General features: G+C 36.0%; 1 protein-coding gene and 1 long non-coding RNA gene across 2 annotated transcripts in view; one reads left to right on the top strand and one right to left on the bottom strand.

Annotated features, from left to right (window-relative positions):
• LOC126975538 (uncharacterized) overlaps positions 1 to 13,557 on the bottom strand; it is a 71,508-nt gene that overhangs the window by 27,360 nt on the left and 30,591 nt on the right. The gene's annotated exons all lie outside the window — the stretch shown is intronic.
• The window catches only part of LOC126975496 (sporozoite surface protein 2), a 29,898-nt gene continuing 20,145 nt past the window's right edge, over positions 3,805 to 13,557 (top strand). Inside the window, exons 1-3 of the mRNA XM_050823422.1 lie at positions 3,805 to 4,033; positions 10,774 to 10,956; positions 12,925 to 12,998. Coding sequence (XP_050679379.1) covers positions 3,947 to 4,033; positions 10,774 to 10,956; positions 12,925 to 12,998 — 344 coding nt within the window. The 5' untranslated portion in view covers positions 3,805 to 3,946. The remainder of the gene's footprint in view (positions 4,034 to 10,773; positions 10,957 to 12,924; positions 12,999 to 13,557) is intronic.

Genomic DNA, 13,557 nt, shown 5'->3' with positions numbered 1-13,557 from the left:
GTACATAATATTATCAACTGACTAGTGACTGATAACTTTGATAAGATGTCAAAAGTCAATTTTCATAAACAAATTTTATCCTCTCTGTGGCAGGTAGAAGTCTGGTCTATGACTTCTACCTGCCACAGACGGGATTCAATTATGTTTTTCAAAATTGGATTAAAATCACTTTATAAAAGTCAAAAACGGCCGTAAGTAACTGAGGGGCTTCTTCTTTCTTAGGGTGTGGAACCCAAAGGATGCAAACGGAACCCTATTACTAAGGCTCCGCTGTCCGTCCGTCTGTCTGTCCATCTGTCACCAGGCTGTATCTTATGAACCGTGATAGTCATATAGTTGAAAATTTCACAGATGATATATTTCAGTTGCTGCTACAACAAAAAATAAAGAGAAGGAGACAGAACACCGCTTTGTGGAACTCCAGAAGAAAGGTTAGACCAGGTCAAAGTGTTATCATCAATCGTAGTCATTTGCCGACGCCCACATAAATAGTTTCTAAAAACCATGGTGGTTTCGATGTTATTTATGTGGGTTAATGAACTAAACAGATACAGCAATATATCAAAGTCAACAGTGCCGAAAGCATTACTGAAGTCGAGTATTGTGAGCTGTTGCTTATCTATGCCAGATCGGATATCATTGGTAATTTTGATAAGCACAGTAATCGTGCTATGCCCTGGATGATTATAGGTAATTGTACGGACCCCTTTTAGAATATTAATTTTTTTTTGGCTGATAAGAGAAGTGAAGTAAGTGAACCGATTCTGGCCACATAACCCTTTTTTTTAGATCTTCGTTAAAGTTTTCTGGTATGTTGAACTATTTTCTATAGCAATATTCCAAAACTCAATGGAAATTTTACTAGGCGGCATAAATGGAGTCAGCTATTGGATCGATGATATTATATGTTATCGCCGATAAGGTTGAGGGAGATATTGCATAGGATAGATGACGCTGGTCTATGGTTCCAAAAAGAAAAATGTGCACTATTTCAGGACAGTGTCACTTATTTAGGGAACGTGATTGATAAGAACGGGTTGCATACCTGCTCTGAAATGGTCGAGGCAATAGTGAACGCTTCGATACCTATGACCGTGTTGGAAGTTAAGAGGTTCGTAGGTATGGTAAACTATGCGTTCGTGCGTCGAATTTTGCGTTTACATGGGGCATACTTTTAGTTTTGCACTTCTAGCTAATCGGAACTAATTGAATTTCGAATGTTATATTTTTGAAACGTTGCAACCTTCTCAGTAATAAAAAAATCATTTGTCGATTGTTTTTTATCACACATCAAAGTTCTACGTACTAGAACTACTACGAAAATGGAATTAGGTCGAAAAGATTTTAGAGCGATGATTTTTTTATGATTTTAAAAGTTCTCTCTCTCCGTAAGACTGTGCAGCTCATCTTTAAAATTATTTTGGGAGAGAAGAACCTTGCTTGAACACTGTAAGGCGATGGTTTGCTGAATTTGAGAGAGGTCGGGTTTCTTTACATGACGAATTTCGTGAAGGGCAGCCTTCAACTGCCGTCAACGGAAATAATGTGGCTACTGTTAAGCGGCTAATTGAAGAAATCCCGCAGATTACCTATGAGACAATTCGAGGACTATTGGGTATTGGTATGAGCCAAATTCAGAAAATTTTACACGAAGAAATGAAAGTTCGGAAACTTTGTTGTCGTTACATCCCTCATGAACCGACGGTGAAGCAGAAGCCGGCTAGCGCGTGAAGTAAAAAAAAACAGCAATCTCGTGCTGGCAATGGATGCGTACCCCGCTGGGCTCGGCGCAGTGCGGTCGATATGAATTAATAATCAAATCATTATGTTCGTAGCAAATATCTCAAGACTGACTCTGGAAAAGTTTTTTTGTAAAAATGTTTTCGTGCTGTATAATAATGTAAAAACACAAACAATTATTCAATTATACAAATGACGTTCTATACATATAGACAATTGACGTCATACAAAATCAAAGCCGAAATATGGCACATGTCACAAATGACACCATAATAAGCTTCGATTGCTATGTCTATACAGTAAAGTAGAGTAAACGCAGAGGCGTTTACTCCAGTTGTTTAAAATATTATTGGTCAATAGGCAGCAATGTAAACACTTTTTCAGTTTAAGTTGAACTTAGAACCTGATTTGGACAGTGACATCAGTGGAGTAGCAGTTAGGTATTTTTTTTTAAACCCAGATGAAAAAGAGGATTGCTATAAGTTTTACGTTTGTCAGTCTGTCCCTATTTTCTGATCAAGATCTGTTCAGTCGGAGGTTTCTTACGTTAGTAATCAAAAATCACAGTCATAAAATAAAGGCGAAAGTTTGTATGTTTACTTATTTTTTTGTATTTGTTATTCTTTAACGCTTTAAATGCATTTAGATATAATAAGTTAAGGTAACCTTTAATGAGAGAGAAAAACACTCTGATATAATATTTTTATTTCCATAAAATAATTCAGGAAACTGTTTAAGTTCTTGGAAATAAATTTCATTTGTTAAATTTTGTCTTTGAGGCAAATAGGTACATCTTTTCCAGGGTATCTTTTTGGCCTTTTTAGTGTAAGCGGACACCAACATATTTTAGTACGACTGGGTTTGATAAAATATATGGCTAATTGGACTTTTGAATGTGTGACAATTTGACTTAATTGACAAAATATATTGACTTTCGGAAGAGATTTCAATACTTTTACTTAATGTTGAAAAAGTTTTATAGAGTATGAATTTTTAAACGCTTAAATCTTTTAGTGGTGATATATAAATCAACCGGGATTAAATGATTCAGGCAAATGCCACTCGACTTATTTGGTCTGTAAAATTGTTTAAATCTCTCTCTTGTTACCGGCGCCAATTCGCTTTCACTATCTCTTGTACGGAAAAGCTGAAAAAGATATGATTTTCCAGATTTGAGGTGTAAATAAGTATCAATTATCACTGGGTTAAGATACGTTTGTGCTATACGTTTCGAGAGCACTAGTTTGTAATTGTTCATGTTCTTGTAAGCCGTTCATATGAAAATGATTTTCCGTACGCAAAAAACAATATTGCTAATCTTTGTTCACTGGGCCTTTAAAAAAGAACGACTCTATAGTTTTCTGTCGCGGGAGAGAAAGGGATGTGAATACTTGTCAATAATTGTACCATATTTAAAGAAAACATATTCGTTTTACTAAATTTTTTACGCAACCCATCTTACACAAATAAAATAAACTTACCGGTGATAAGACATACCGTCTCTTTTTTGCGTCGTTAACGTATTATTTTAGCACTACTTTATAGCACACTTAGGCTTGTTGATTGACACACAGTTGATACACGACTAAGGAGAAAAGTGTGCTTACATTGTCTTTAAGCACACGTTTGTCATTCCGCTATTACACTGTGAATGATATGTCCTTAAGTATAGAACGTCGTTGAATGATACCATATGAATAGTGAATAGTATAACAGTAGTGTTTAGACAATTTTGTAACATATGTTGCATGTCAATTGACGAAACATATTGGATGATCAATAATATTATGTTAACATCTTAAGTACAATGTTTCCTGCAAATAAAATTTCATTTCATTTTCATTTCAATTCAATGACAGAATTATTTTAATTCAAGAAAAACTTATAATTGAGAAACAGCATGTCTGCTGGCGGCGTTTATTATATCAGCGTTCAGCCGTTAGCTCGTAGCTGAGCCATAAAATATCAAAAAAATATTATTTATGTCATTGAATTTAATGTGATGTTTGTCAATTGTCATTGATCTTTCTAGAAAAAAATAAAGATTTAAGATACCATTTCTAAAATGGCGATTGAAAAATTATTGTTGAATGTGTATTAATCGGGAATTTATTAATTATTTCTACGTATCTAATACCAAAACCGATATTTTATATAATAGTGAAGGACTGAGAAGTGGAGTTCCAGTTCTTATCAGGCTCTTACAATGGCGGATGCCATTGTGATGGATACAGCTGCAGCGGTTCGGTATTTTTGCCATAGATGTAATGCGGAGTTTGATGATGTTTCGCAGGTAAAGTCAATATATTGTTAGAAATAGAAATACCATTATGTGTCTTTCTAGATTATAATTGCAAACCAAAGTATGGCATAATCCCTTATCACTTATTCAAGGTTAAATTAAATGTTTACAAATTTTGAACGCACGTACCTAATTCTAACATGGTTTTTATGTAATTTTTATTGATTTGGAATAGAAATATATCAATTCAATCATTTACATACTTATTTCAATAATTTTAATCCATAGTGCTATTTATTGCAATCTGTGAAATGTGAATCTTGCAGATATTCAGCAATATGTAAGACTATGTAATTAAAGGGCTTGCACGAAAGCCTTCCAGCGACTGCTCCGTTTATTCTTGTTGTGCCTCTCAGAGGTCTTGAGGAATCTTTCTTTTTAGTCTATGAGTAACTGTTTGGGTGTTCATAAGATTGATGATTCACTTATTGTATGCTTTTGACCTTTCCACGATTTCTTCTATAATATTTTTGATATGGGTATATCCATATGGGTTTTATTATGCTTTTATAAAGCAATAGTTTGTTTTGAAGTGAGAGTCATGATTTATTATTTAGACACCAGTATGCAACTTTTGGCCCATGGCTAATCTCTTTGTGGAAATGTGCTTCTTCCTGGTTAGGGGTCTATTCAAGTATATTCTAAGATATATATAGGCAATTAGGCAGTGCCTAGCTTGATATGAACCTTAATAAATTCAAATTCATATATTTTTATTCAAAATAGGATTCCCAATCTCTTATTGAGTGTCAAAAACTACCACCCATTCAAAATACACTGCCACAGCCCTGAGAAGAACATGCGCAAAAAACTCAGTAGACTTTGAACAATGTGATATTGTACAATGAACATTTATAATTTAAGAGCCTGAGGGTTTCATTCCTAGTCTGTGGTGTTATTATGAAAATCATGTATGCTTTAGTAACCTTTAGTCCATTGATAGAATTGCTGTGTCATCAGCATATGTTCAAGTAACTACTCCATTGGTGTTACGGATATCAGCTGTAAAAAGCAGATACAATATGGGACCCATGGGCCTTGCTGAACACCAGCTTTGATATGAAGATGTTAATGCTTCTCCTTGTTTTACAAAAAAGTGTCTGTCACTTAGATATGACTAGAAGTTTATAGGTACCTAGATCTCTTGTTATTTTGAAAAGAAGTCTGTCATGCCACACTCAATCAAATGCTTGGGATATATCCAAAAATGCTGTGACACTGTATTGTTTTAATTCAAGATCTTCGTTTATATTTTCCACATAATTGTTCAATAGTACCACGTTTTTGACGATAGCCAAACTGATGGTCAGGTAGTAATTTGTTATGGCAATAATCAGGGATAATCTCTAAAATGTAACTATCTCTTATTTTCCATTGGGGAGGGACCATTCCTCTTTGTAAATTCAAATATTTTTATTCAAAATGTTATGTTTTTTAAATATAATGTCTTTTTTGCATTTATAGAGAGTCCCACATCTCTGCTAGCAGTGTAAAGTTCTTCCAGCATGAACTGCAATTCATCTTTGGTGCTGGCAAAAATTATTATATCATCAGCAAACCTTAGGTGGGACAGCATCTCACCATTTATATTTAGGCCCCTCCATGTCCAATCCAGTTTCCGAAAAACTTCTTCTAATACTGCTGCATTATAAGTTTATTTGTTTGTGGTGTTAACATTATGGTTATGACAGTTTCTAGCAAATTCACTTATGTGCCTATGAACATACATTATAAAGTATAGTGTAAATATATAATGACACTGAAGGGACTGTGCATTTTATGGCGTTATAGAGAGTTGTCGTTAAATGGAGAGATAAAAAATCAGAATTAGAAAAAGAAAAAGTTTATTTCAGACTAGTGTTAGTAGTAATGTACATAAAAAATTCTATTTGAACTCTTATCTTGCGATATTGAGACATCTTGGTGATAAAGGAAGTAATTTTCCAATAATTTAGCTGCTTTCAGAGCTTCCACTCAGTTAATGTAAGGTTGTTGTCGCTATGAAACTCAAGTTTTGTTTCCACCTCATCACTCGTCATCACAGCATGTCGAAAAGAGTGCTGTATAGTTGTGGGCGTCACTTCTTCCCAAGCCTTAGATAAAAATTGGATATGATATCGTTTCTTGAATTTTCTGAGCCATGCTTCTGATGCTTTGAAAGAAGTTAAACCAAGTTCTTCAGCGAAATTGTCCGCCTTAGCTTTCACGAGTGGCTCCGAGATAGGTATATTATTCTGGCGCTGTCGGTGAAACCATGATAGTACAGTTTTATCCAAATCTTCGAATTTAGATTTCCATTTTTTTGGAAGATTTCCCCTCACCCTCAGCTTGGAGAATTTTTCTTTGCTTTTCCGTATTGTGGACACGGTAGAGTGACTAAAAGCGTTTGCCAACGTCACTTATCTTCTCTCCCGTTTCTATTGCGCGTATCAGTAAAACTTTTTCGTCAATACACAGTTATTTTTTACTAGCCATTTTTTTTTTATGGAAAAGGAGGACAAATGAGCGTACGGGTCACATGGTGTTAAGTGATCCCCGCAGCCCACATTCTCTTGCATCACCACAGGAATCACAGGAGCGTTGCCGGCCTTGAAGGAAGGTGTACGCGCTTTTTTGAAGGTACCCATGTCGTATCGTCCTGGAAACACGCACAAGGAAGCTCATTGCACAGCTTTGTAGAACGTGGAAGAAAGCTCCTTGAAAACCGCACTGTGGAGGACCATACATCCAGATGGTGGGGATGATATCCTAATTTGTGGCGTGTCGTGCGAAGGTGGAATTCGGTGGCAGGAATAAGTTGAAACAGCTCCTCGGAATACTACCAGTGATAAATGCGGTAGAAGACACACAATGAAACGACGTCTCTACGCAACGCCAGGTGATCGAGCCGTTCACAGAGCACTGGGTCCCCGACAATTCCAGCAGCTCTACGTTGCACGCGGTCGAGCTGATACTGGGGTGCACCAGACCAGAGATGACAGCAATACTCCATATGTGGCCGAACCTGCGCTTTGTACAGCGCTAGAATGTGGGCCGGCTTGAAGTATTGCCGTGCTCTATTTATGACGCCCAGTTTCTTCGAAGCCAATTTGGCTTTGCTCTCCAGATGGCCGCGAAATTGGCAATCGCTTGTGATACCGAGACCCAGTACTCCGATACTAGGCTTTAAATTGGACAAGGTTCAATTTACCCCATTTCGCGACCTTCTCAAGAGAGGACTCGATAAAAGACCAGCCTTGGCACTCCAGCGTTGACGGGCTAGGGATTCGAGCAATGACCGTCGATAACGACCTGAATGCTGCGCCCAGTGAAGGAAGCTGGAGGTCCACTTGCATAAGCTCTCAGGAAGCCCAAATGATGGAAGTTTTGCGAGAAGCGCCTTGTGCCATACACTATCAAAAGGCCTTCACTATATCCAGGCTAACTGCCAGGCCTTCCCCCTTGCTTTCGATAGCCGTCGCCCATCTATGTGTGTATACCAGAAGATCACCTGCCGATCGACCATGGCGAAAGCTGTACTGTCGGTTGTTGATCAACTGGTGACCCTCTAGGTATACCAAGAGCTGGCGGTTTATTATGCTCTCCATGATTTTGGAGAGCAAGGAGGTAATACCTATAGGCCTCTATAGTTAACCGGATCCGAACTGTCACCTTTTTAACCGACTTTAAAAAGGAGGAGGTTGTCAATTCGATCGGTATTTTTTTTATGTATGTACACCGATTACTCTGAGATTTATTATCGGATTTACGTAATTTTTAGTTTTATGCAGAAAAGATGCCATTTGGTCTCATAAAAATTAATTAATTTACATAGTTTGGCCCAGTAGTTTAAATTTTATGAACATTTTTTTTTTAATTTTTGTTTACCTCGATGATATAATTGTTTTTTGTGTACGGCTTTTTCAGGAGTTTTCATTCAGGTTGATTATATATTATAATTACTAACTGACACTAAAAAGTAAAAAATTAAAAAAAAATACGTTTAAAAAACCGACTTAAATAACTGAAAAGTATCAAATTACTAATAATTTAATTTAATAAACCTTTACCTTTAATATTAATAAAATACTATTATTTGTATGTGCTACATATTGATAGCTTTGAAGTCGGTGCCAAGCCAAATGTAATAGTAAGTACCTATACTCGCCACGCGTGACTTTGAGCGGGAAAGCTTCGTCTAGAACAAAAGAGTGGCCAGACAACCTTAATAATTATAGTTAGTAAGTTGTTTATAATAATAATTTTTTGGAGCGGGCTGACTTCCATGAGTCAGGGACTATGCCTTTTGTATATAAGAGCCGGAATAAACGCTTTAGCACCGGCGTCAACTCAGGGGCACACGTTCTAAGCACGATTGGAGAAATGCGATCCGGTCCGCTCGACTTCCTGACAGTTCCGCGGGATGGTCGGCGGTGTTTTTCCGTTGTCGTCAAGAGTCGAGTTGGATGCAAAAAGAGCGCACAGGAGATCGGCTCTCTTTTGCCGTATGTTCCAGGGTGTCATTCCTCATGTGCAACAGCGGCAGAGACGGCTGGTTGAAGTTACCAAGAGCAGCTTTCGACAACGACCAGAACTTGCGTGTTCCGGTCGGGTAACTGGAAAGCTGGTCGCCGATTTTGACGACGTGCTTCGATCTCGCACGGGCGATTTGCCGCTTAAAAAATGTGGAGGCACGGTTATATTTCGTCTTCAGAACTTTGCAGTTGGGATCCTTTGAGCCCAGCGCCGCAACCGAAGCCGGATGTGATTTGCCACCGATCGGTGCTATAGAGCTTGGTATACAAATATCCATTCCCTGTAGTATTACATCGTTACTAACCCGAACGAGTCTGGCCCGATTGTGCTGACATCATAAGATGGCAGCGTGACTCCTATTTCTAAAAAGCCCTTAGTCGCCTCTTACGATACCCTTCGGCCTGGAACTCTCCTTTTCTTTTAACGTCCCGGGGAAGCACTGGGTCTAAAGGGTAACCCTATTACACCTATTATCACCTTACAAACTAATTTGTTTTGTATATTACAGCCATTGTAAAATACTTTATTGATTGAAAAGAGTGGCCGTTGAGTTTCTTATATGTTTGACTTTAGTATCTACGTTACGAAATATTATGGAATGTTCGAGAACATTCGAAAATAGTCCTCATAGGTATCTTACTCAGTCTGGCCATAAATACTGTTAGCAGTAATAAATAAAAAAATATTACATTTGAATTTGGAATCTTTCATTCTTAACCGACTTCAAAAAGGAGGAGGTTATCAATTCGATCATTTTTTTACGTAATTCTTCTTTTGTTTGATGCGAAATAGATGCCATTTGGCCATAAAAAAATTAGATAGTTTGGCCCAGTAGTTTTCACTTTATGAACATTTATATGAAAATATTTGTCTGCCTGGATGACAATTGTTTTCTGTGTACGCCTTTTTTGGAGTTTTCATTCAGGTTGATTATATATTATTATTAACTGACACTAAAACGTTAAAAATAAAAAATAAACTAAGTTTAAAAAAACCGACTTGAAAAAGTGAAAAGTATCAAATAACTAAAAATTTAATTTAATACACCTCTTATGGAAACCCTTACCTATAATATTAATGAAATACTGTTATTTGTATGTGCTACATATTGATAGCTTTGAAGTCGGTGCCAAGCCAAATGTAATAAAGGTTTTAGTTTAAGACTTTGAGCGGGATAGTTTCGTCTAGAACCAAGCGGACAGACACGCGTGGCCAGACAACCTAAATAATTACAGTAAGTAATTTGTTTATAATATTAAGTTTTATTTTGTTTAGGGCTTGGCACGCTGACTTAAAGCCTATCAATAGGTAGCACATATAAATAATAGTATTTTATCAATATTATGGGTAAAGGTTTGCATAAGAGGTGTATTAAATTAAATTTTTAGTTATTTGATACTTTTAAGTTTTTGAAGTTGGTTTTTTTAAACGTAGTTTTTTTTTATATGATTGTTCATTCAGTTTTCTCATTGTGGCACCAATACATAGTACAATATTTTGGGATATTAAAAATATAGTGTGGTGATAAAGAGAACCGAATCGCTGTGATTGCATTACACAAAGTAGGTTTGCAGCCAAATGCAATTTTTAAAACTCCATACGCTTGGTATTAGTAAAATGTTTGTTATTATATTTATAGGGCTATTAATAGATACAATGACCTCTGTTTGTGACAGAAAAAGATAGAAGTAAGGGGAAGATTTCGAAGAAATCCTGTCCGAAAAAAAGATTTTATTGTACTTAGGACTTGCAGCCTATAAAGGCCTGGATTCACTTTGATTAGTGCTGGTGATTAGTGATTAGGAGAAAACAAGTATGGACAGCGACTGATTAGTTCAGGTGATTACTTGGCTGCGTAGTAACGTGATTAGAAGCGTGTTCTATTTTTTTTGCGAGTGAAGTGCGAGTAGCCATGTCCGGGCGCCCACCCTTCCCCGTCACTCGCAGCGTGCCTGCCACTAAACACGAGAGCAAAATAATATTCCGTCGTATCTTCAGCAGCCAATTCCTTAAAGAGTTGGTAGCTTGCGCCATGAATGGGTCTTCTATTAATCCATTTTCGAACCCATATTTTTCGGCCTTAAGAGACATACTGGTCATTTCTTAACTGATAATTTAAAAAAGAATGTGGTAGTATTAAACTGTGATATTTAATTAAGACTTTAAAAACTCAATTTGAAATGATGAAATGATTAAAATATTTTGTACTGTTTCAGGATTATAAGTGTCCATTTTGTGCCAGTGGTTTTGTAGAAGAAATGGAAAATGGAGCCAATGGAGCATCCCCTGGACAGGGACTGATATTCATGGATGCTAGCATGAGCAATAGTGATGACACAAGTAGCCTCCATGAAGAGGGTGTTGCAGAACTTTTGGACATTCCAGCAGAGATCCGTAATGTTAGTTCTATATTTTTTTATGGGATTGGGAGGATTTATTGAATTACATATTTGATTGTAAGTCAGGTATTGTAAACAGTCCTTGAAAACTGTATTGTAGAGGATTGTTGCATCCCCCTCAAATCGAGATCAAGAATCGCAGGGTTGCGTCAAATGGAGAGAGAAAAGGTGAGACAGCACTTCACTTCAAACCACCCCCTGCTTGCCAACTATATAAGCGCAGAATTCGACCTCATATGGACTAGTATACTCACCTTCAGTGGTGGTATTGAGGAGCATCCGCCTAAGCGTTTTATACGATCGAGTCCTCTCCGGTTGGCTTGATTCTTTGGTGCTAGAGATGTGGCATAAAAAGGCATAAAAGGCATTTATTTTCTCAAAATCGATTCCTTTAGAATTCTTTTTGATGTCATTTCTAATAACTACTAGATATTACTACCGATTCGGAAACAAATGGCTCTCTGAGAGAGAAGAAGCGGCGCAAGAAATTCTCCCAGCATTCTTTTTTTGCTCTCTTTTTAATAAAAATATACAATATTGTACAGTCATTATAATAATAATCACAATCTAGTCCCAGGCTGTCCTATCATTTAGATATTCAGCAGTGGAGTAATAGGATTTACGACAGAGCCATTTTTTTTAAAACATTTAAATTTATTTGTAGATAATGCCTGAACAGTGGCTGGGACTTTATTATAGAAGTGTATACATTTACCCTTAAAGCTATTATGTATCTTTTGAAGCCTACTAGAATTAGTTACAAGCTTAAGAGCAAAAAGTGAGCAAAAGTGTGATGTGAGATATTATCATCTTATGATATAGGTTGTTGCTCAAACCATAAGCTTGTGAACGCTGGAGTGCCCCAAGACTGTGTGCTATCTCCTCCACTGTTTCTTCTGCTTAATTAAATAGTTGCTTAACTGCTTAATTTGTCATTGTTTATTATAAAATCAGGTTTGTCATATAAAGCTGATAGTTTCTTTAAAATTCTCTGGAGTACTGTACCATTGTATGGAACTCACACTATGATGTTTTAAATAAGAGCTTGGAGAGTGTACAAAAGGAGATTTTTATGGCACCTATCTTATTTGTGTAATTTGGCTAAGAAACTCTCAAACAATATAGAACGTTTGCGCATTTTTGTTCCGAGAATTCTGCCTAGCTCCAAGAAATACACTCCATTTATAACGAGTTCAGCACGGTCGAGTCTGGGCCTACATTCACCTTTAACAGAATTACAAGTACCTACAAGGCTGTTCATAACTGCACTGTCAATGGCGTAGATAATAAGGGTGGTAAGCCTTTGATAAACACAGCACTCTGTTATGTCCTCACTTTAAAGGTAATATGTGTTAAATGTCTTATGTTGCAGTTTAGTCACTTATGTATTAACAACGATTATTTGATGAGCTCTATGCTCTTTTTTCCTATGTCAGATATAATTAATTTCTCATAGTTTTAATTAATTTAAAATTTTGAAATACTAATACTTATTATTTTTTTATATTTATTCCTTAAAATTTTTCTTCTTATTTAATAATGTTTTCATTTTGCTAAAAAGTATGTAATGCACTGTTTTATGTTCGTTTTGTTACTTGATCTCGACTCGCACCTATAATTGGGGTGTCACCTTAAAAGATATAATATCTTGGTAAGTTATTAAGGAATTATATTGGTGCTCACCCTGTTGGAGCAATAAATGAAATAAATAAAATTACAGAGGGTTAGCACACATCCACTTGGTGTAAGGCAATCTTTGTTCTCTTATATAACCCCATTGCATTTTGTAATTTAGTTTTAATCTCAAAAATATATGAGAAATACTTGAAATTATAGAAGATTCTTGTTTAGTACTTAGTAGTAGTTACTTGAGAATTGGAATAATAGATTTATATATTTATGATTTCACATTTCAATCAATTATTATCTCTCTATGTGACAGCATGTATTGTTTGTGTATAATTCCAGCTACAAGCTCAACATCAGGATGTTCCTCCAGTTCTCCGTGATATTGCGTTGCTCGTGTCTGAAGCTCATTCAAGGTAATGACTATATTTTGTTTTCTATACATACTGCTATATTCATACATACATGATTAAAGTAACATTTAAAAGTATTTTTGTATTTTTTCAAAACACAACTAAAGAATAGTGTAATAATTTTCCCTAAATCTATATTTATAATAAAACTGTAGAGGTTGAATTTCTGTACAAAGAAAAAAATGCTCAAAACCGAGTCGGAAGGATGTAAGAAGAGAAATAGAACAAGTCCCGATTACTTTTCAAAGTTTTTGTTTCTCTGTTTTTTGTCTGTTTGTACGGGCTAATCCCTAACTAAACTAACTGTTGGACCAATTTCATTTTGCATAATGGTACCTTTCATACCCGGTCAATATATTAGATACTTTTCATCCCGGAAAATTAAAGAGCTTCCGTGCGATAGTTAAAAATAACATAGCTAAGTATTAACTTATTTATTAGTAAATACAATGAGAGTACAATATTATATATTATTTTATTTAAAAAAGATTATACAAACAAATAAAGGATGTGAATAATTCAGACCCCAATTTTTTATGAACAATTTTAAAATTTTCCTTAG

The sequence above is a fragment of the Leptidea sinapis genome, chromosome 36, assembly GCF_905404315.1.
Source record: "Leptidea sinapis chromosome 36, ilLepSina1.1, whole genome shotgun sequence".
NCBI lineage: Eukaryota > Metazoa > Arthropoda > Insecta > Lepidoptera > Pieridae > Leptidea > Leptidea sinapis.
Note: the sequence above shows the minus strand (reverse complement) of the source record. Positions and strands in the feature narration are given on the sequence as shown.